Raw genomic sequence first — 24,906 nt, 5'->3', positions numbered from 1 at the left:
TTGAGAAACAAGAGTTACTGGTAGTATTAGCAACCGGTAACAATCGTCAAAGTGTCACGCCACGTCACTGCAAGTCCTGGCTGTTTGTCAATATGGACAGTGATCACTTTTATTGGTGTCCCTGGGGAAATCCTCTCCAAAGTTCCAAAATTTTCTCCCGGGCCCATATTTCTGAGGTACCAGTATTTTTACAGCATTAACTTTCCATCCAAGTCGTACTGACAACATTTTCCCCAGATGAAATCTGCAATCAGCATTGCATATGGATTGTCCCAGAACTACAACCGCTTATCTTCCATTTTCGTGCAGTCTACCTTTCAAGTTAACTTTCAAGTTTGTGATTATTCTTGGTAGCAGGAATGTATAATTAATTCATATGTAGTGTAAGTATAAGACATGATGAATTTTATTTCCGAATCAGATGTATGTAGATTCTTTTTGTTGGGGGGGGGGGGGAGGATTTTGTTTTTACCTCTTTCTGTAAAGTGCGTGTTTGTGGAATTGAATAGTACCAAGATGAATCATGGTACAGGGTCTACTGCTATTACACACCACCCAAGTTATGCAGCTTGCAAAAAGCTTACTTAAAAAAAAAAAATGGAAAATAAAACAGGAAAAAAAGTAAATAACGACTTTGCGTGACAAATAAAATGGAACACAATCCTTCAAGATTATCATAAATCTTTTTTTCTTGTGGCTTACATCTAGGCAGGCAGTACATGAACGTTCTATTTAGTTTTAAAACAGCTTTATATCTGGTTATTCTTAGCGTTTTTCTCATTCTCTGTATTTCTGTGATCAATGGATTAGACGGTACTTTCCAAGAAGGATTTTACTTTGACTGAGTTCAAGGGCACGCGATTAAAAGCTCTTTTTATCAGTTAGTACACGCGAGGCAGATTACCTGAATAATACTATTTCCGTGGTTCTGCATTTATTATTATTATTATTATTATTATTATTATTATTATTATTATTATTATTATTATTATTATTATTATTATTATTATTATTATTATTATTATTATTATTATTACAGCCCGGGTTTATATGCAAAATGCATATTAACATGCAGAAACGTATGGAAAATATGTTTTCCTTTCCGACGGACTTGTAAGGATTCGTTTGAGACGCATATGTTAGCACATGTAAGTTCATATTTTGAGTGAATTTCGATGTGCAAGCATATTTCGCAAACTTTGCAGGATACTCCATATTTTCGAATTTTGTTGTTGCATACTAGCATATTTCAGAGTCTATCACAAGAAAGTACGAGGGTTATATTTAAAGTGAACTGTATCATTTTGTAAACGCAGATGTAAAATAAAATTTGTTTTTTTGGAAAAATAACGTTGAGTTTGTTGCTCAGAATGTTAGGTAAATTCGCTTTCGATTGTTTTCGCATTTGGTGTTTTTCACATGCATCAGTAACTGCTGCTGATGTAGAAAGAACATTTCGATCTACAAAACGTTTTTCACTGTTAAGAGTCTTCATCCCAACGAAATTAAAATACCGCTAATTTTATAGTGATTATGTGATATCTTCAAATAGATAAAAGATAATTGAAATATGGAACAAGAGCGTCCTAGACAATATTATTTTGCGTGAGGTACCGTTATCACAAGTCACCTAGCAGCTTTCCGTTTTCAGCTGTTTAGAAACGCGAAAATAAATGCCGATTTTCAAATTGGCTCGAAATCGAAAGCAGATAAGTGAGTCGTGATAACGGTTTCTCATGTAAAATAACATTGTCTAGGGCGCTCTTGTTCCACATTTCGATTATATTTTATCTATTTGAAGATATCACATAATTACTGTAAAATTAGCGGTATTTTAATTTCGCCGGGATGAAGACTCTTAAATGCAGAGGATTTACAGAAGGAAGTCTAAGGAAGATTCATAGTTCATTACAACATACATCATTAGGGTATTGAAAGAAACTGAAATTTTATTTACTTAGTAGTATATGTATATACAGTATATTTCAATGCATATGTTAAAATTTTTAATGCATATTTTAGTGCATATTTTTGATATTTTTCATGCATATCTTGGGTTTGTGCATGGAAATCCGGGCTCTAGTTATGAGTGTGAGTTTGAGTGGAGTTAGTCCAAAGTCGATATCTGTGATAGTGGTAGTAAAAAGGAAATGAGTTTTACACCCCACGATTATGAAATTGTCAATCATTAGCGGTTTAAAAAATCGCAAAGATGAGACATTCATCAATCGATAGATTTCAATTGAGCTGAACAAGAACGGGATATGGGTGAGTGCAAGTCCTCATGTGTAATTTACGACATAGTCGTAATTATTTGTAAACCTAAAAATTGATGCTCTACGACAGCGGCCGCGGCATACTGGTGTGCCGCAGGTAAATCGAAACAAAATTATTAATTCTATAAAAAATCAAATTGCAAGACATAAGGGAAAATGTATATTTGTATTTCACATTACTATGAACCTCTATTATGAATCTACAATTTTAAGTTTCATACCGTGTTACTCTTGTGTACAATTTTAATGTTCAAAAAAGTGTTTCTTATCATTGTTGTGACTATTGTTGCACCTTTATTGTTGCAGACTATTTCGTAACTTGAAATTTTAAAATATCATTCAATACTTTCGACAAAGCAAACATGCATACAAATTACCTACATTTGTGTTTTAAAAGTAAAAGAGATGTTTGTCCGCTCGTTATTTAGTGATCTATCTTCTTAGTGAAAGGTTGGATATAGTTTTCGGAAAAGAAAGCGTAGTTTTGCAAACCTGAGTCCAATATTTCATTGCAATTGTTTTCTATTTTTTAATTAGAATGAAAAGTAACCATAATGATTAACCACGGGTGGAAAGCCAGTGATCGAGCTTTTCTCTGTGAGAAAGATCCTTAATCAGAAAAAAAAAAAAAAAAAAACGGTATTTTAGATTTACAAATTGCGTTAAAATATTAAATAATACTTTTGATAAAGTGGATAGTTTCAAATATCTAGGATCAATATTAACAGAGGAAAATCATATCCATGAAGAAATTAAATTTCGACTAAAAGCAGGGAATTCGTGTTACTATTCGGTTCAAAATCTCTTGTCGTCGCGAATTCTATCGAGGAATTTGAAGCTTAAAATATATAAATCGACAATCATGCCTGTTGTTCTATATGGATGTGAAACATGGTCGCTTACACTGAGGGAAGAACATAGACTGAAAGTATTTGAGAACAAAATCCTGAGACGAATATTCGGACCCAAGAGGAACGGGAATGGGGAATGGCGGAAACTTCATAACGAGGAACTACATAATTTATACGGTTTACCCAACATTGTTAGGGTCGTCAAGTCTAGGAGGCTTAGGTGGACAGGTCATGTAGCTAGAATGGAAGAAAGTAGAAACACTTTCAAAGCCTTGACTGGAAGACCAATCGGAAAACGACCATTAGGAAGACCTAGGCGCAGATGGGAGAACAACATTAAGATGGATCTCGCAGAGATAGGAATACAAAGTAGAAACTGGATGCAGTTTGCTAAGGATAGAAGTCAGTGGAGAGCTTTTGTGAACGCGGCGTTGAACCTCCGGGTTCCATAGGTCATAGAGTTAGTTGGTTCGTTAATATCTATGAGTGTGCCGCAAGAATTCAAGTTACACCCGCAAGTGGAAAAAGGTTGGGAAACGCTGCTCTACGATAACCACGCCATCTGTTAAGGTGAAACTCATACTGAATTGAAGTAATACTTGTTTGAAAAGGTGTAAAAGCTTTTTTTCAGGCAAGCAATCCTGAGTGTGGTTTTCGGTGGGTTTTCCTCATCCATACCACGCAAATGGCGTGATGATACCCAACGTAATGAATGTTACGAGCATTCTTTCTTTCTACACTATTCCTTTCTTCCATCCCCAATTCCCTGAATGCTGTGATCGTCGAGGGACACCATCTCTTATACGTGACGGACTTTGATAGGAGGCCATAGATGCCAGTATTTCCCAGCATAGCCCGGGAATACAATTCCTAACGTAACACGTAACCTAATCGTACTGAAGTGTAACCTCAACAAGCTTTTTCATTATGATACTAGCAGGACTACAATGTAAAACCAGATATATTACACATACCCTTAACAGGGACACACATACTACTTTTTAAGTGATGGAATGAAAATGTGAGAGAAGGCGGGAAAACATCGAGAAAACTCACGAACACAATGTTTCCTACTACAAACTTGCATAGCTTGGGATCGAACCATTTATCCATCGCAACATAGTTGAGCCTTCTACCATAAAGATACTGTTCCTCCGTGAAAACTTCAGAGTTAGATACACCCGGTGAATATGTATGAAGTCTATCGTTTCCGTTCATATATAGCCTATGACTTCAAATGGTAGCATGACCCTTCTTCTTAAGAAGATTGAAAAAAAAAAAAACTCCGTTATATAATAGATAGTAAATTGTCATGCTTTATGTGAAGTCCTGGAGTGGCTATTGTGGTCACTACAAGTATGGTAATGTTTGTCAGCTGATAAAAATGATTTCTCGTGTCCTAAAACATCATATATCCAGTCTAAAAACCTACTATCACAATTTTCACAGTCCATTTCAAGGAAGCAACAAGGCGCCTTAGTCCCGTACTGGGTGATGTGATGAGGTCTCGTACCAAAAAGAGTTGGGGAATGTATGACTTGAAGACCTTGTTTCTTCAAAACAGAAGTGGTCTCTCGCCTTTCTTTCTCTTCTTTTTCTTCTTCTGTTTCCTTGGCTAGTATACTTGACGAGGATAACGAATTTTACTTTTAGGATGGACGAATGTCTTCTGCTATTTGTCCACTTTTATTTCCGAGTTAACTTGCAATGTTGCCAGATGCATATTTTACCTGTATACCAGCAGGACTGGGAGTCGATCTAGGTTGACGGAAAACAGTAATTTTCTCTCTCTCTCTCTCTTTTCTAAGTAGGTTTAACTCACAGTGCCTTCTCACTCGTCCAAGAGTTTAAATTAGAAGGTTAGGAAGAAGACCAGGACAAGCAAGTGTCATTTGTCAATTCAACTATTTGTAGAGCTGGATGTTTTAACTCGACTTCGAGAACCAAGTTACATTTAGATGCTAGTGGAGGGGAAAAAAAATAAATAAAATGAGATTTTTAGTTTTATGTTTCATATTTGTGACCTTTAGGTTAATAAAGGAGTCGCATGATTAATGGAAATAAAAAAAAATGTTGTAATGCGAATGCAGGAGAACCCCAGAACCCCGGGAAAACCGACAAACATCATGTTGTCCACCACAAACTCCCATGGCAGGGATCAAACCAAGGATCTCTAGCTTCAGAGATGAGTACTCTACCACCTTTATATATATATATATATATATATATATATATATATATATATATATATATATATATATATATATATATATATATCCACGAAGAAATTAAATGTCGATTAAAAGCAGGGAATTCGTGTTACTGTTCGGTTCAAAATCTCTTGTTGTCGCGAATTCTGTCGAGGAATTTGAAGCTTAAAATATACAAAACGATAATCATGCCTGTTGTTTTGTATGGCTGCGAAACATGGTCACTTACTCTGAGGGAAGAACATAGACTGAAAGTTTTTGAGAACAAGATCCTGAGACGAATATCCGGACCCAAGAGAAACGGGAATGGGGAATGGCGGAAACTTCATAACGAGGAACTACATAATTTATACGGTTTGCCCAACATTGTTAGAGTCGTCAAGTCTAGGAGGCTTAGGTGGGCGGGTCATGTAGCTAGAATGGAAGAAAGTAGAAACGCTTTCAAAGTCTTGATTGGAAGACCAATCGGAAAACGACCATTAGGAAGACCTAGGCGCAGATGGGAGGACAACATTAAGATGGATCTCGCAGAGATAGGAATACAAAGTAGAAACTGGATGCAGTTTGCTACGGATAGAAGTCAGTGGAGAGCTTTTGTGAACGCGGCATTGAACCTCCAGGTTCCATAGGCCATATAGTTAGTTAGTTAGTTATATATAAACTTCTATACTCTCAATTTTTCAATTGGATACCGTTCAGCACTATCGGACTCGAAGTAACACGAACACACATACTTCGATACTTCGAGACAATGATGGATCTAGCTTGTGGCCAGTGGCATACCCCCCGTCCCCCCAGGTTTTTGAGGGATAAAAATAATTGAAGTTTATATATATATATGAAGTTTAAACCCATTTTATCCAGTGTAAACCTGAGCGTCAAGGGGGGGCTATAGCCCCGTAGCCCCCCTTGGATCCGCCCTTATCTATATATATATGAAAGTGTATAGTAAGCGTTGCCTTTTATTCTTTATGGAGAATTTTTGAAATATTAGATATAGTTTCAGTTGCAGTTTTTCTGCTATAGCATAGATGCAATATGTAAAACAACATTTGAGGTCCACAATGTCAACGTCCAACCTAACCATAATAACCATCGAGAGAGAGAGAGTTAAATTGTAAATTTCTGCATGACCCATGAAAAATTACAAACTCATGATAGTACCTATCATAGTCTGTGTTCTGGCTGCCTCCCCCCAGTTTTTACCTTCTAGATCCACCACTGCTTCGAGGAAACCCCTTACCATTCTTTAGCGGGACTCGAACCCCAATGGGTTTTGTCCTCACGATCGTTAGCATAACGCCTCAGATTGCTCGACCACATCGGCCGTCACAAAGCCACTGTTTCTCTCTTTACATACAAGTAAAGATAAATGATAATTATGAATAATATTGGTACCCAGCGTCGTATATGAGGAAATTCTGCATCGAAAATCAAATCATCCTTTCCAAAACGTTCCGATTTGATCGATTGGTTATTTTTTTTATTTTTTGGTTACGTCATTATACAATACCAAGGTTATGAAGGAGGACTTCCTATTCACATGGCCTTCGAACCACGCTGGGTTTTTGTTTGGTGTACTTGTAGTTGGCGGCTCGCACAAAAAGACCCTTTCCCACCAGTTGATCTCGAATGCTACAAAATATACAATTACATGATCTTGTTGGGATTTACTGAAAAAGTAAAAGAAATTTTAAAAAATAATTCATTCCATTATACAGTAAAAAGGATCACACCCTAGAAATTTCATCTGGTTGCTGCCATCTAACGGCGAGATGTGTAACTTTTATTTCCTCTATCTATATAGTAGAAAATAGGTTATGGCGTATGGATAGCTACCGGTAAAGTCACCGTTACCCGTGAAGATGTTAACGGATTGGCTCCATTAACGAATTCGGTCGAGATAAATCATAGTTACCCGTGAAAACCTTAACGGATTGGCTTCATTAACGATCTTGATCGAGATAAATCACCGTTACCCGTTAAGATGTTAACGGATTGACTCCGTTAATGAACTCGGCCGAGAGAAATCACCGTTACCCGTTAAGATGTTAACGGATTGACTCCATTAATGAACTCGGCCAAGATAAATCACCGTTACCCGTTAAGATGTTAACAAATTGACTCCATTAATGAACTTGTCTGAGATAAATCACCGGTATCCGTTCAGATGTTAACGGATTGACTCCATTAACGAACTTAGCTGAGATAAATCACCGTTACCCGTTAAGATGTTAACGGATTGACTCCATTAACGAACTTAGCTGAGATAAATCACCGTTACCCGTTAAGATGTTAACGGATTGGCTCCATTAACGAATTCGGTCGAGATAAATCACCGTTATCCGTTCAGATGTTAACGGATTGACTCCATTAACGAACTTAGCTGAGATAAATCACCGTTACCCGTTAAGATGTTAACGGATTGACTCCAGTAAAGAACTGATCCGACATAAATTACCGCTACCTGTGAAGATATTAACGGATTGACTCCATTAAAAAGAACAAGGCCGAGATAGTCACTCTAGCTAACTGTTATCTATTGCAGAAAACAGAATTCAAAAATTCGCTTTCTCTCACGAGTTACCGCGTGTGGACTAACGGATAGACTTAAGTCATCGTTACTCGTTAAAGATGTTAACGGATTGACTCCGTTCTAACGCACTCGGCTGAGATAATCGCTTTAGCTATCTATTGCGATAAAATAATTTTAAAATTCGCTTCCGCCCATTAGTTATCGTTTGGAGTAACGGACGTACGGGCAATATTATAAGTCCTACTTGCCTGATCCTAATAATTGCTAGGTTCTTTTACCTGATCAAAATCCGATAATTCGTTTTTCGAACTATGACCCTTCCTTTCTGTGGAACTGTACAAATATTGTCCAATTACGTCGATTGATTTTGAAAAGACCATTCTCGGCATATTAACTTACATTTTAAAAAAAAAAAAATCAGGCAATAGACGAAGTTCGATACCAGAAAACCTTGTAAAACGTGAAAACCTTAAAAATCACGTAATGTGGAAGTTCGTTCTACACACATAAACCCTGTGAACAAATGAATCTGAAATAAATGAACTGTTTGTTAAGATGATATTGTTTTACTTACGAAGGATGTTTTCTAAGGTTTTACAAAATATCTGCAGTTTTTTAATACATAAAAATCTGGGCCCTGCTTGTAACTGAATTTCCTTCCTCTTGCTGGTGAATTTGCCCTTGAATCAACGGAATTCTTCCGTGTAGAATTACTGGCAACGGTGCTGAAGCAGTCGTGTCCTTATATATAAAGAAACAGAAAAATCTGGCTTCCCAAGACAAGAGAGAGAAGATTAGCGAGTCAGCCAACAGACTCCCCTCTCTGTACGTTGTACTAATTGCTGTCTTGTTTTACGGAGCATTAACAGACGATGCGTCTGAATGATGTAACCCTCGGAGTATTTAACAGAAAGGACTCCTCCAGTATAATGGCCAAGGTAAGCATCAAAATTTTGCAACTGTTTACCTTTGGCGTTATTACGGAACTCTTTGTTTGGCTTTTCCATGTCAAGTATCAGCAAATAAAGACATGAAGTGAAGATCCAGCTAACAACGCGGACGTTCTTCAACAGACGTTGGTGTACCATGGACATCTTTCTTTGTTTTACAAACTCTGTTGTCAAAGATGCATAATCAGGATGGCATTCCTGTACTTACGTTAGTAAAATATTGTTGGACTATTTTGTATTTCACATTAAGAGGGAGCAAGTGCGGATACAGCTACAATGAATTAAGAGCTTCGCTTTAATATGGGCTGTAAACAATTTTCACTATAAAGGGTATATCAAAAGTTCGGAGCTATAGGGGCGACTCCGTTATGAATAAAGATATGAAAAACTAGAAAGCGAGGGAAGTTATTGGAAATATTTGGTTTTTAATATAAAATTTCGGAATTATTCCAATCTTACAAGCCATTTTGGGCTCCACACTGGTAAGGCACCCTATGTTAAATATAAAATCAATGTTCACAGTACAGCAGACTCTTCGAACAGAGAATAAAAGCATGGAAAAATGATACGAGGAACGTATACATTATGTGAGGGAACCTGAAACATCTTGAATCCATTTCGAGTGAGATCTTTGTCACCGTCTGCCGAACGGTGCCCTTGGTTCTTACGTCAGCTCAACGATTTCATTCAAAAAGTATTGGCTGGTGATCATAATGTATTGGCTTGTCAGTGTATGTTTTGCTGGGTTTTTAGTTTACTGAATAATCGCACTGATGTTGCCGTTGTCACAAACACAATATGAGATATAGTTGCAGTCCGATATTTGTCAACGTCACGTAATTTTTACATAAACTTAACTTTCGAAATGGGGCACGGTGTCTCAGTGGTTGATAGAGCGCTTACCTCTGGTGTGTGAAGTTTCGGATTCGATCCCCGGCCAAGCAAGTTGTGATGGGCGCTTTCATATTTCACGGTAAGGAGAAGACAGTTCGGAGCACACACAAACACAATCTGTTGCGCGGTTGGATCCTCCCTCCAGAAGAGGAATCTTTCTTATTTTATATATAAATAAAACCCATCCCAGAGTTTGGAGCTCTTAAAAGTAGCTCTAAGTAGCAGTATTACAATCCACCGTTCTCCCCAGAAGTCCTTCCTGGATCCGGCCCTGGTCTATTGTTGGCCATAAGATTAAAAATGAATCATTGGACCATATTACGGATTCTGACGACTGAAACGGGATGTTGGAATCCTAAAAAAATATATTAATTCGCTTAAAACTGATTGACTATAGACATTTCACACGGGATGCTCCATGAAGTTACAGTTTGCTGCTCGGCTTCTCAGTAATCTATACAGAGAAGGCAATAAACCCAGCTTTGATAGAAGTCAGTGGTGACAGGCGAATAAGGCATATTCGATGGTTTTGCAGATATACTGCTTGTGGATTCATGTCATGATTAATCGAGCAAGCACTGCCAACACTTGTTTTATTCCATTGCACCTACCTCGTTCTCCCCAATATTTGCTGAACCTATCTCTCTTTCTCTCTCTCTCTCTCTGATCGTAAAAGTCCCGCTCCTACAGCAAACAGCGGCGAGTTGCAAGTGATAATCGTCCTGAATGTTTAAAACAATATTTAAATTCATCTTACAAATATTCCCACTAGGAATCGAACCTGAGTCTTTTCGCGCCTAGTAGTAAGGAAGCTATAATATTAATGGTGGTAAAAAAATGTTATAGAGCAGCTTTTTTTTTAAAAAAAAAAAGTTTTTATAATCGAATAATTTAAACAAAAAAAAAAGATGGGAAAACTTTCTATCGCTATAAATTCCTATAATAATAAGAAATGTTTTCCTTAATTTCCTTTTTTTCTTTTCTTTTTTTCCTTTTGGTGAATAGAACGTTTATTTCTTTGTCTTGTCTGGCGTTGTCGTGTGTAATACATTAAAATCCCTTTTTCGTGGTGCTTGAGAGAGGCTGAAAATTAAGTTTGTAACATGTTAATTACCAACGCTCCGTAGACCGTGACCATCTCAGGCTCTTTGGGATGTGATGATGCTCTTTTATTATCACGCAACTTTGTCTTGCATTTTATCTTTTACTCTTTCTTCTCCCCTGTTTTATCCGATATTAATATCTCCTTCGCTTCTTCGTTTCTTTTTTTTAATTTTCTACCGACCATAACAAAGGATTTTTTTTTTAAAAAAAAAGTAATAATAATAATGTTGAAGATGAAGAACCTTTCATTAGCACTTCCTTCTTGAATCATGCTTCTTTTATACACTAGGGATCTTCATTCGGGGATAGTTCTTAAGGTGGCCGTAAAGTAGCGTCAATTACCAATAGCCAACGTACGGACATCACGTTTCTCCTATCTCTCAGTATGCTTCGACTTCCAAACTATACTTTGGATAAGCAAGAAAGGTTTTGCAGAATGACGTCATCCGTCCAATCATCTGTCCAAATTCAGATGCCCAAAGTCGCGAGCTTGGCCCTCAGCTTCGATCATCTGCGAGCTGAATAAATAAGGAGAGCGAGCCCGACTCCGAGCAAGTACGAGCGCCAATAAGAATAGTGAGGGCCGGGCCAATGAGGTTAATGAGCACAATATCGAGCATACGAGAGTTTTATTGAACCAGATCGACCTAATAATCCCCATTGAGGACTGCAATAAGCTCAAATTACATTCAGGATAGTGAGACCGTACTCGCAAGAGCCCTAGTGATCAAGAGCCCTTGCGATTCAATCACTAGATTTTTAATTGATTAATTGATTGAATTGCCCTTATGTCTTTTGTTAACAGCGAGGCTACTACAAGTTAACATTCAAAAATCTGGCTGTCGATAATTCGTTTCTTTCAGCTTTCCAACAAGGGTTTCGGAGCACATTTTCAAATTTACCGCGCTGACGCATTACTGTTTCCTGAAGGCACCGTTTATATTTTGATGGCGCTAGAATCGATAATCAGTTGTTGGGTCTTGTTTGCACCTGTTAAGAGGCATCCCTGCATATCCTTTCTCATTTTATCATTTATTTGCGATACTATGTAAGGAATCATTTTGTGTTAAATACGTATATACGATAATTAATAAACATCGAAAATCTGGAACTCCTCAGGCATGGAGGTTGCCGGCTTTCTGAATGTAAACCTGTATATGGTATAGATTTCAAACACACGAGCCTGCGTCATCGAGCTCAACAATTGAGAGCGAACTGTATGACCACGAGCGCTTTTAAGAAGCCCCATCAGGGCGAAATTAAATTATCGCCGATTTTACAGTAATTATGTGATATCTTCAAGTAGATAAAAGATAATCGAAAAGTGGAACAAGAGCTTGCTAAACAATATTATTTTACATGAGGTGCCGTTATCGCGGCTCACTTATCTGCTTTCGCTTTTGCAGCCATTTAGGAAATCGGCTTTTATTTTCGCGTTTATAAATGGCTGCAAACGGAAAGCTACTAGGTGACTTGTGATAACAGTAACTCATACAAAATAATATTGTCTAGCGCGCTCTTGCTCCACATTTCGATTATCTTTTATCTATTTGAAGATATATAACTATTGTAAAATTAGCTGTATTTTAATTTCGCGGTGATTAAGCCTCTTCAGTGTATAGCGAGTCAGAGTCTTAGGACGAGCCATCGCAAAGTGCTAATGACGTTAGTGGTTGTACTAGATCAAGAATTAGGGCTAGAAAGTTTCAGCCCTAATCTTGACAGATGAAAGATACGTTTAGTGACACTGTTAAACCCAAAAGACACTGATTAAAAAAAAAATCATTAAATTATATGCACGTAATCTCTTGTAAGTGCAGGATTAGACTGGGATAAGTGCAAATCAAAGTCTCCCATGCATGTAACAGAATCCCATTGCACAAAACAGCAATAACTTGACATCATTCCAGAACACGGGAGTCATAAAACGGACATCAAGTAGACTGTTTAATTGGTTACTGGATGGATGCTTCTTGCATCTGGTTTTGAAGTTCATTTTTCTCAAGAAAAAAAAGGTTTTGTTGTTACTTGTCGCTTGTAAAGTGTCGCAGACAAATAAAGTTGATGTTCGATGACAAATGCAAAAAGCCACTTTACGACTCCTAAAAGCAGAAAAGAAAGGAAAGAAAAAAATCTCTGACGTCCGTCTGTCATCAATGACGCCGTAAAATTAAAAGATGAGCTGCCCACATTGAAGACAAAAGCGTTTGATGTTAATTTGATTATGTATATATAAGTACTGTAGATTCAATGCAGAGTACGAGAGGTTTTTATCCAGTACTAGTGCTTCTTTTGGAAGCATCCATATAACATGCACCACAAACAATGCCTACTTTGTAAGTGGATGTTACCGCGTAAAAGTAAAAAGAAGTACGAGACAACAGCGCGTAAAAAGACATTCCTTCTTCTGGATCAAGTCCAGAATACCCGAACACACTAAATGCTTCCTGATCGCTTTTCTTCAATAGCAGCGACCATTGCTTTTGTGTTCGCTAAACGGCCTTCACATATCAAGAGGGTTTTTTTTTTCAATTCAAACCAGGCGGAAAGAATACTTTTCACCTATGCTTTTCTTCTTTTTCTTCTTGGTTTTAGTAGTTGCATACAAGAGCGTTCTTCTCTTTTCAATTTGATGCCTCCACACCTTTAATACTACACTTTTACAATACGCGGCATACATATTCGTAAACCATATAACAACGGCTCTGTCTTTGAGGACAAGGATTTCGACCAAGAATCAAAGAATGTTGTTTTAAAGAACTATTTCCAAGTGAGTTAATCTCTTTTTGGTCATTTTCACACTATCTAGCGAGACAGGTCGGTAAGAACAAAAGATGTGCTTATATATAAATGTTTTACAACTACAAGCTCTCGGATGAGAATGTCGCGTTTGAGAAAAAGAAGATAAAAAATGGCCTCCAATGTCTACGAAACATTAATCTCTGTCTTCCAGAACATTAGAATAGATTTTCACCTTCTTTTTGCCTTGTTACGCCAACTGTCTCACGCACAATTATTTAGAAGGATTAGTGTGTTCTTTGATTGACTTATGAGAATAAAGATAATTTGGATTTCTCGCTTTTTTTTTGTCGTTTTCCTTGTAAAGTAGTTGAATTTAAAATGCATGTAAGCGAAAGTTAAATTTTGTATACTTTTTAAACTGTAGCCACCAACGTTGATTCTAAGCTAGTAGTAGTTTTATTTTTAAGAAGTTTGGCTTGCTAAAACTTCATTATACGAGGGTGTTCAAAAAACCTATTTGTTTCCTATTGCATCCTTATTTTAAGCACTGTCCCCCCCCCCCCCAAAGTAGTCACCTCTACTGATAATACATCGTTCCCAAAGTTTCTTTCATTTTTGGAAAGCTTCTTGAAACGCACTTTCTGGAATGGTGCGCTGCTCTCCTGTCGCATTGTCCTGAATCTCTTATATGATTCAGAAATGACGTCCTTACAATGTGATTTTAAGTTCGGGAAACAGGAAAATGTCTGCAGGGGCTAGGTCCGGAAAATAAGATGGATGGGGCACACCGGGAGTCTGATTTTTTTTTACCAGATAACTACGGATGAGGAGCGATGCGTGAGTAAACGTATTGGCACAGTGCAGCATGCAAGTCTGATTTTCCCGCAATCTCTCAACCGCGCTAAAATGTCCTAATACAACTGTTTGTTTACCATCCGACCACATAATACAAATTTATGATGGACAGTGCCTTTTCAATGAAAAATAACAACAAACATCACCTTGATCTTTGACCGAGCCATTTGTGCTCTTTTTGGACGAAGAGACCCGAAATGAATTGAAAAGCAATTGGAAATGTCTCTGTAAATGTTTTGCCAAGTTGGTAGTAAAATTTTGTACACACACTAGGGATGGGCAAAACCGTTTTTATAAAACCCGGAAACCGGTTTCTAAATCCGAAACCCGAAAAACCCGACATTTTAGTTTTTCCAAAACCGGTTTGGTTTTTCACCGAAATCGGTTTCGGTTTTCTCCAAAAACCTTTTCGGATTTCACCAAAACTGGTTTCGGTGAATACTTTTGGAAAACACATATAACTATTTCTGTGGAAACGGATTCGGTTTCCGGAGAACAACGAAACACTATTCTGGTCAGAAATAGAACAAATTTTGAAAAAAATCGGAACCAGTTTTGAAGAAAACCGAAACCGAATTCGGTGAAAAACCGAACCGGTTTTGAAGAAAATCGAAACCGGTTTTTCTAAAGACCGAAAAACCGGTTTTTGTGCCCACCACTAACACACACATTGTTCTTCAAGCTCTCTCAGTGTCACTGAATCATTAATCCGACGAACATCTTGTGCACGTGCTCACTTCAGTGGTTGTACATCGTTCGGTGACTAAGTGATAGGAGACAAACGGCAGTTTTTTGCCTAAATCTGCCGCTATGTGCATACAGTAGCAGCAGCGTGCTTCCTCTGCTGGTTGGCGCACTGTTTCAAAAGTTCCGTTTCTTTTTGAATACAACTTCTATATTTACATTGTCCGTGTGCGTCCGCCCGTTTGTCCGGGAGATAAACAATCTCAAGGACTATTTCATGAGCCAGCATCAATTTCCACCTGGATGTTGAAGGTCAAAAGTTACGAACCGAATTAGTTGATGAAGGTGATCAAACCGGAAGTAGTAGAAATGAATCATTTCCGGCTTTAATGTTGATCACTATAGAGTAAAAATTGTTATAGATAGTGAGAAACAATTTCCTGTTGTCAGTGAAGCGTCCCAAAAGTATGTCCACTGAATCTCTCTACTAAAACTGGGAGAGGTAGAAGTCTATTGCCACGATTTGATCCAGTTTCAATATTAATTAAGAAAATATCACACTATACAAACCAAATTCCTTTACGTGGTGTACACGTGTAAACACAGACATGTGTGTAGGAATTTATTTCGGGTGGGTCCAAATTCAATATGAAGTTATTAATATTTGTTCAGTCACTCCGAAAATTGTACTAAATTTACAGAAAAGTCGAAATTTCGGGGCTGGGGAAAGTTCAGGACTCATTCCCCACGTACTTCCCTGAGTGAACATACAAAGTATAAACTTTTTTTTTTTTTTTTTTAAATGATAGCAGCTCCAATGTAAACGACAGATTCCAATGGAGGCTTTCGTATACCAACGGTAAATGATACGTTGCATTATAATGTATCTGTCGTTTACACTAGTATTGTGCCATTTTTACATGCTTTCCTTTAGCTTACAAAAGTTCGACCGTATCTTCAAATCTTGGAGCTTTAATTTGACTAAGTGTTCGACGTCATACAATATTGAAATTTTTGCGCAGCAACGTTAATTCGATTAACAATACAATATTCGTTTGTTATTTTTATACATTCCTATGTAATTATGTAACGCCTTTGAAGAGTTGATATGTTATTTGATTTCTTAAAAGATTCGATATTAATCTTGACGTATGCAACCACCTTCACTCTTGAGTATAGCGGGTTATCTGGTGCACAGGGGTTAATGTTCACAAGTTCGAACATTTCAGATTTCCATAATTTTTCTTTACATATTTGATATAAAATAAAATCATACGTAATCATTTTTTTTTAAAAAAAGTAACAAACAAACAGATCGTACTAAAAATAAAATATTTTTTAGAAACATACTTTCCTTTAAATATATCAACTAAAATAAAACAGTTCGTACAAAAAATAAAAAAATAAGCATATTCTCAAGAAAATTATTTTAAAAAATCATTTTATGCATGACTAGAATGATTACATGAAAGCACTCCTCATACTTTTTCTTTTTAGTCACACACACACACACACACACACACACACACACATATATATATATATATATATATATATATATATATATATATATATATATTGAAGTGATTTTCTTAACAACAGAATTATTTTGTACTTTCTGGTACGATTTTCTTTATTTTGTTAGTTCTTCTTTACAGAAAAAGCATGTATTGAAAAAGAAATATTTTCCAGGAAACTTCATACATGCAAGATAAATAATGAAATGTTTATGGCTCAGCTGTACCCGCTCGTTCTCCCCGTTAAATGTTTTTTTATATTTTTAAAATTAAGTTTCCAATAATTTTTAAGGTTTATTTAATGCTCATTAAATGCCTCATTAATTATACGATGTTGTTTATATTAGCTTTTGATTTTTTTTTTAAATCCCAAAATTCATCTTGAAAATTCACAGTGAGGCAGTTTGAAATCGAGATTGATTTTTTTTTCTTACTTGTGCAAGTGAGCTGTGGAGCAAACAAAACAGGAATGTTTCATAACTACTTTAACTAATACCAAGTGCATTGAACTTAACTCACTGTTACGTGTGCAGGAGTGGTGCTAACGTAAGCTGGTCCCGAGTTCAACATAGAACAATGATCAACGTCAAGTTTTGTGTGCGTCTGGCTAAAGCTACTACAGAAACTTATCAAATATTGCAACAAGTGTGTGGGACCACTTGCTTATCCCGTGCGCGTGTATTTACATGGCACAGGCGTTTCAGGGAGGGATGGAAGTCAGTTGAAGATGACGAAATCAGGGTTCAGCAAGGACGGTGAGAAGACAGGAATTGGTGGAGAAAGTGTAGACACTGATCACGGATGACCAAAATGCGATACTGCGAATCATTGCTGAACAGTTGAACGTGAATAAAGAAACTGTGCGGCAAATAATAGTCCACGATCCCAAAAGAGGAAGCTCTGTGCCCGTTTCGCGCCTTATTCATTAACAAATGATCAACAAAGGGATACGGTTGATCACTACAAAGAACTGGTTGCTACCGCCAATAGGGACCCTAACTTCCTCTTGAATATCGTTACTGGGGATGAGACGTGTTTTTCAATGTGACCGTCAACAAAATGCCAGAGTGTAGAGTGGAAGTCTCCTAACTCTTCACAAGTCAAGAAACTGCGTCAGTCAAAATCCAAAATCAAGCTTTTGCTCATTGTATTTTGTGATAGTAAAGGCATTGTCATAAGGAATTTGTACCTATAGGACAGACAGCTGATGTCTCATTTTACCTTAAGGTATTGAAGTGGTTATTGCAACGTATCACACGCATGAGGCCCGAGTATCGGGATGATCTGTGGTGTCTAATCCATGGCAATGCCCCAAGTCACAAGGCAGTGATTGTGGAAGACTTTCTGTCCCAAAAGGGGATCTATGAGTTGTCACATCCTACCTATTCACCAGATCTGGTCCCGTGCAATTAATTTCTATTTCCTAAACTCAACTCTGCACTCAAAGGTTCGTACTTTGATGACGTAACGGCCATCAAGAGAGCTTCTTAAGGGTTTTTAACAGTATTCCATAAAAGGACTTCCAGCAGTCTTTCTATGCACTAACGGCCAGTGCTGAACAATGTATGAATGCAGGAATGTCTTACTTTTGAATGATACAAGGTTAAAAACTCTCTATGTTCATGCTTTTTTTTTTTTTTTTGTATATACAGCTCCTTTCTCAATTTCAAATTAATGCGCTGCGTATTCTATTTAAAAAAAATACCTTGAAAAAATAGTGATGTGCCGTGAAATTATTCAATAGATACGGCAATTGCGGTTCTTATTACGGTAGCGGCTGTTACGGCAGAATATAGAGAATTAGAAGCGTCAACAACGAAACTAATTCAGAATGTGAGAGCATTCCGCTATATAATCGGATTTAGTTCGTCATATAACATTTAAGTAGCTAATCCTCGAGGCTATTGTCTTAATTAAGAAGGATTAAAAAAAACAACTTCGTATTGATTCTGTTCGGGTATAACATTGGTCTTAACCAGTTAAAAAGAAAGAAAATTGGGGAGGGAGGGAGATTAAAGAACAATCAAGAAAGTTAATACAGTAAAAAAAGGTTATCTTGCGTGTTTTGATTTTCACGTGCAAAACACAAGAATAAGTTTCATTAGAGATAAACGCGGAAAAATACACAGTTGATTTTACATGCGAGTGAATTACTATATGCCGTGAAAACGTAAACATATTGCTCTGAGAAATCAATCGATCATTTAGGAGAAAAAAAAAAGAAAGGCTTTTCTAATCTAGATAAGAACAACTAGATGTTTTTCTTCTTTCTCTTTCTTTCTCTCTCTCTCCTTTTTTAAAAAAATTTGTGTATAATAAAATATCACTATTTGCGTGGCTAACCTGCAGAGCTAATTTTAAGCCTCCAGTGGAAAAAATAGCGCTGTACAGGTTTTTGAACCATACACAAAATGATCGAAGTATCCCCCACCCCTATTGCTACTTAGTAAATGGAAGCCTAACTTATTGTAGGGTTTAAGCTAGCGGTTCTCAAACTAGCGTTCGTAAGTAGGGATGCGCACGAGACGAGTCGAGACAGAATTTTCCTGACAAAATTCGAGTCGAGACACAGCTCTTCCAATAGAGAAGAATACATTTTTCGAGTCGAGACATCACTTTTACAGCACATTTTCGAGACGAGACAGCCTCAAATCTTGTCTCGTGCACATCCCTATTCGTAAGCTAGAGGTCTGCACGGACCGAAAGTTTTAGCCTGGGCCCGACCCGACCCGTGAATTTATAATGTGAAGCCCGACCTGAGTCCGAAATATGTTTAGCATTTACCTGTAGGCCCGAGCTTGTGCGATAATCAAATGAGTTCGAAATAAGCCCGCATGACGGAAACTTAATAAATAACGCAAAATTGTATTTTTATTTACACCAATTAGAGGTTTAATTTTGGAGTTGTGCTTTAAACGTTCTCCAGAAAGAACGGTCCAATAAATATCGTTATAAAGTATATTTACAAAGTTAGGTCGAAAACGGCCCGAGAAATATGGTTGTATATTTAGAAATTTACTCCCCAAGCCGGAAGTGATATACTATGATTTGTGAGCCCGAGTCCAGCCCGCGAGCCGGGTAGGGCTTAAGCCCATGCAGACCTCTACCGTAGACCAAATCTAGAATATCACAACGAAGTTGATCGTACAAGAAACGCTTTTTCCTCCCCAACATTTCGATAAAATGCTGTGTATGTTGCTCATTCTCCTCAAAGGTAGAGTTCTGTGGCATACGCAGAATTCCACCAAGGGAAATTCATGCACTTAATTTTATATTTTGCAGACCAAGCATGGTATAGCTATATACAGGGTGACCCACCTATTTTTGGGCCACCCTGTATCTTTCCCAAGAGAAGTTAAGTCCCGAATCTTTCTTACGTATGTCATAAGTATGAGTTATATATTTTTGAAAACAAAATACAGGATACTCTCGGTTTGAGTAATCTTCTATCAAATTATGTAGTATGATAAAGGGTTATTTAGTTCTTAGATTTTCCGTAAGGAGACATTTTCTTCGGCATTTTGAAAATATATGAAATAATAAAATTAATTTTGAATCATAGCAGATAAATGTCATTACCAAGTAAGTTATGCTTTGTTATTATTGTATTCACTAATGGAACTATTACCACAACATAACATTATTGCCAATTAGATGATTTAAATTTAAGAATGAGAACTTAAAAAAAAAATCTACAAATTACGGGACAGTTCTGTATCCCGAAGAATTTCGTTGGGGCGTCGGGAGACAACCTTCTAATAAGGGACAATCCTACTAAAATAAAGAATATATGCAAACTCTACTCAAGATCTTTTCCCACCTGCACGAATTTCTCATGTGAGTGTCGTGTATCACCATCTTAATAATCTCAGTCATATTATTCGTACGTATTTAGTGACTGTCTATATTTCGACTGTGTATTCAATATTTGCACCATTGTGTTTTTTGTTCCCTGCCCATTGACTTATATCATAGAGACATTACCATCTTCCTGAGTTATAGCACAGAGTTGTTATAGATTCATCTTGTATCTTTTACGCTTATAGCACAGAGTAGTTATGGATTAATTTTGTATCTTCTATGGTTATAGGACAGAATGGTTATAGATTCATTTTTGTATCTTCTACGTATTCAATTAACCAAATGTTATGTAGTCATTATTATTTTTTATTTAACTAGAGTAAATTACAACTCAAGAAAAACAATGTGTTTATATATTTTCTTTCTTTTCTTCTAGGGGAAAATTCGCTGCAGTGAGAAAATGTACCCACAAAGAAACGGGCATCGAATATGCCGCAAAATTCATCCGAAAGAGGCGGCGAGCGATGGACCAGCGAAAGGAAATTATCCATGAAGTAGCAGTTCTTGAACTTTCCGCCGATAGCGCTCGAATCGTGCGGCTTCATGAAGTTTACGAAACCCCCACCGAGATGGCGTTGGTGTTAGAGCTGTAAGTGCGGTTTACTAATTACAATTTCTTTCAAACTTTTTTCTATTATTATTATTTGTTTGCTTCATGCTAATTTATATAATAAGTTTGTAATGTTTTTAGAACTTCATCGTTAAGAAAATTAACATACATTACGATGTCATCCTTGAGTTACTTTTTCCAGTCGTATAAATAAAAACACAAACATTTTATTTATGAATAGAAAGAAACAGACGTGCACCCAGAAACTTTAGTTGGGAGAGGTCCTAGCTTTGGAGTGGGGGTTCAATATTACAAGCCACTACATCTATGTAGTATTGAATTTGTATTATTCTGCACTCGAAAAGACGATAAGTAATTGTAAAATACTTCCACCTATATTTAAAAAGAAAAAAAATGATAGAACTAGATAGTTTTTATAAGAGAAAGAGTCCAGATGAAGTGTAACATCAAATTTTCATGCTACATCAATCATTTTTCTATCAAATAAGTAGGGTGGGTGCGCTATATATGGAATACGTTCCTAATTTGAAATACCAGACTATTTCGTCTACTATGTGCTGCCGCCGAGAAGACTTTACGTAAACTTGTACACAGTGACACCCTCAGTCTGCGCATGAGTGGTTTGCTGCCGAACGATAACAAAACATTTTCTTTTGTTGCAGAATATTTTTCTGAAGAACTTGAGTTTTTCGGACGTATCCTTCCAAGCTGCTGAATGTACACAAAAAGGCAGGTATTATCTTTGAGTTTGTGATGTTTAGATTACATATATAGTGTACCATAAGGGCATAAAGATTCAGTACACTGAGAATCACGTAAACGTGTGTAGGAAGAGAACTATCCAAAATAGCGATTTTCCTAATATGGAATACTAGCAGGATCCTAATATGGAATATTCCTAAATAGGTTCATACGTATGTGAACTAGAAGTGAAGAAGAATAACTGAATTATAAGTTATATTATAGTCCGCGTCACTTGAATTGGCGTTTGGCGTCAACCAATAAACTTGCAGTGCGCTTTTGGCAAACCTTCAGTGAGGTTTCTAATCATTCGTAAATGACCATAAATATGAACAAAATGAACTACGAAAGATTAAATTTCTTACTGAAGGTTTGGAATCAGCGCACTGCGAGCTTATTGGTTGACTCCATACGCCAAATCGAGTGATGTGGACTGACAGGCCTGATATATTATTTTAGACCGAGCGTCAGCGAACATCTCCTAGTCGAGACGTTTGGCATTTGTGTTGTCTGTCTGTGTGTCTCGCGATAACTCCTGAACGCGTGAACCGATTTAAATTTTCACAGATTACTTATTAGTTCAAATGTCCCAAATGCTGTGTCGTCTATAATGCAAAGTAAAGAGAACAGCACGACAGTACCAATTGAAATAGTGAGTCCTCTACCACAGCATTGCAGCATTGTGAGTCCACAACTACAGCCACAGCATTGCAACACACTTGGTCGAAAGCCAGATGAGGCTAAAGTAGTTACGAGCAATCTACACAAAAACGATTTAGAACCTGCCTCTTTCTCATCACAACGGGCCTTTACCTCATCTCTGCAAGTAGTTAGAAAATGTTTACATTTCCAAGCCCCTCCCCCAAAAAATCCAATCGAAACAGCCAAAGATAAGGACATCAAGTGGCTACAAGTTACAAAGTTAATCTGAAGAGACAGTGAGTGATTTGAACGAAGATCGTGAAAGTTTAAGTGATCCTACTGATGATGACGATGAAGAGGAATGTGGACAATGTGGTAAGTTGTAGTCGCTTAGTGCAGGGGAGGGAGATTGGTTAAAGTGGACACTTTGTAAAAGATGGTCCCACGAAACGTGTCCCATGAAAGATGGAGAAAAATATGTTTGTGGCCAGTGTTTTGCAAAGTAAAACTGGAATTAAAAATTTGGACGCCTTAAAAGATCCAGTTAATCCAGTATGTTCGAACTTTTTCTTTATATAGGGTATTTTTGTATACTTTATTTGTCGCATGTAGTTTGCTTCTCCGAATATTTTGTTTTACAAGCATTTTACAAACATAGGCCTAATAAAGAATAAGTCCAGTCAAGTTCGATAATTATCTTTGTACAACGTAGAATTCTGGTATTTCTGCTTTTTATGTTTTAATTATCTTAAGAATGTTACGTAATTTTTGTTTACTTGTCTTATAGACCTATAGGCCTCAATGCCTACAACGCGACATTTGGATAATTCGAGCTTGGGAACGATCACTGCTCAGACCGCCCATTCTGTGTGAGGTTTTCCCTTATTCTCCTCAGTCCCATCAGGCGTATGAAGAGATGGTACTTTTCTGGAGGCCGGACCGAGTCCTTTTCAATTCGTAGACTTATATTAAGGGCCTATGTGATTTCGGAGTTCGAGGCTTGAACACTTTATATACTTCTTTCCTTGAACTAATATCTAAGTAAATTTATTCCTTAAATAAACAAATAAATTGCTCGAATGCATCGCCCATGCTCGAGTTGTCCAAATGTCGTATTGTAGGCAGACGCACACATTTGTTATAGTATTCCATTTTAAGAACAGATAGTGTTCCATATTAGGAGCGGGGTGTACCTAATATGGGAAATTGAGTTTCTTTCAATTTTGTACTATTGTAAAAAATCAATAATGTGGAACACACTTTCATACTTGTATTTTGTTTTGCAAAGGTACCGCAAGTATTATGATGTATAAAATTTTTATTCTGGAATATGTATTTCTGAGAAATGAAGAAGAAACAAAAAGTATTCCATATTCGGTGCCTTTACCCTATAGTTTTATTGATAAAGTGTACAGGAAGTGTGTGTGAGTGTGTTAGGAAGTCTTTTTTTTAAGGGGGGGTTCGGACCCGGTAGATCCCTCCTGTGGACGCACCTCTGGAGAGAAAGATTGTATCGTATTAAAAGGATTTATACTGTGTCCAAGGGCGCCCATGTTGTGGTTTCCAAGGTGTAACGGACCAAAATTTCCGTTACAGAAGTTTTGACATTCTAATAATTAATCTTTGTTATCTCTTAAAAATTGCCAATTCTGTGAAGAGAAAAAAGAATTTAAATATTATTTGTTTAGTTCCAAAGATGATTTATATCCAGAAAGGCTATAAATCTATACTATTTTAGGGGAGATTTTGATTATTTTAACATTTGAAAATTATATATACTATTGAATCTTTTCCTTAAAATTATTACTATCTATATATAGTTGATTATCGTAACATTGTACAATATAATTATGTTCCTAACTATTGTAAACATATGTATGATGTTATGCTTAGGCAGTAACTTGTCAGAAGAAAAGAAAGAGAGATATATATACTGTTGTTGATTAGAAGAAGAAAAATTAAATGGATCTAGTTTGTTAACGACAACAAAATTGTAATTAAGAAAAATGTCGTTGAAATTGAAATAATTGTTGAACAAGGATTCTGTTCATTTCTGCTAATAACTAGAGTTATCAAGTGTTGCAATTATATTGTGAAATGAATAGTTTTGCCAATATGTTTGCGTAAATCAGCTTCGGGTCCCCTCAACTTACTCTTCTTTACCTCACCTTAAAATGGATCATCTTATTATTTTGGTATATCTATATACAGGCGTAATAAAATGCAAGTAAGGAAATTAAGTTTTGACGTTGGAGCTGTTGTTCTTTTGATTTATAGAATCCTGAAGTAGTGTAGATATGTGTATATATTTCCTAACGTGTACTGGATGGCTAAAGGAGATATATGAGAGTCGACTAGTGATATTACAGGTGGATTCCACGTATAAATAATGATTCAAGTTCGAGCCGATGTTATGCCGAACTGAATAAAATAATGATTGGTGTGGAATCCGATGTACTTAATGAATCACGC

General features: G+C 36.8%; 1 protein-coding gene across 2 annotated transcripts in view; it reads left to right on the top strand.

The window, feature by feature from the left end:
- LOC145670961 (serine/threonine-protein kinase 17A-like) overlaps positions 1-24,906 on the top strand; it is a 411,415-nt gene that overhangs the window by 327,147 nt on the left and 59,362 nt on the right. For both annotated transcript variants that reach the window (XM_081739548.1, XM_081739549.1), the window contains exon 2: positions 20,857-21,069. In XM_081739548.1, the coding sequence (XP_081595674.1) occupies positions 20,857-21,069 (213 nt within the window). The remainder of the gene's footprint in view (positions 1-20,856; positions 21,070-24,906) is intronic.

Source organism: Thermobia domestica, chromosome 15 (assembly GCF_964235325.1).
Source record: "Thermobia domestica chromosome 15, izTheDome1.hap1.1, whole genome shotgun sequence".
Taxonomy (NCBI): domain Eukaryota; kingdom Metazoa; phylum Arthropoda; class Insecta; order Zygentoma; family Lepismatidae; genus Thermobia; species Thermobia domestica.
This window is presented reverse-complemented; position numbering and strand designations above follow the sequence as displayed.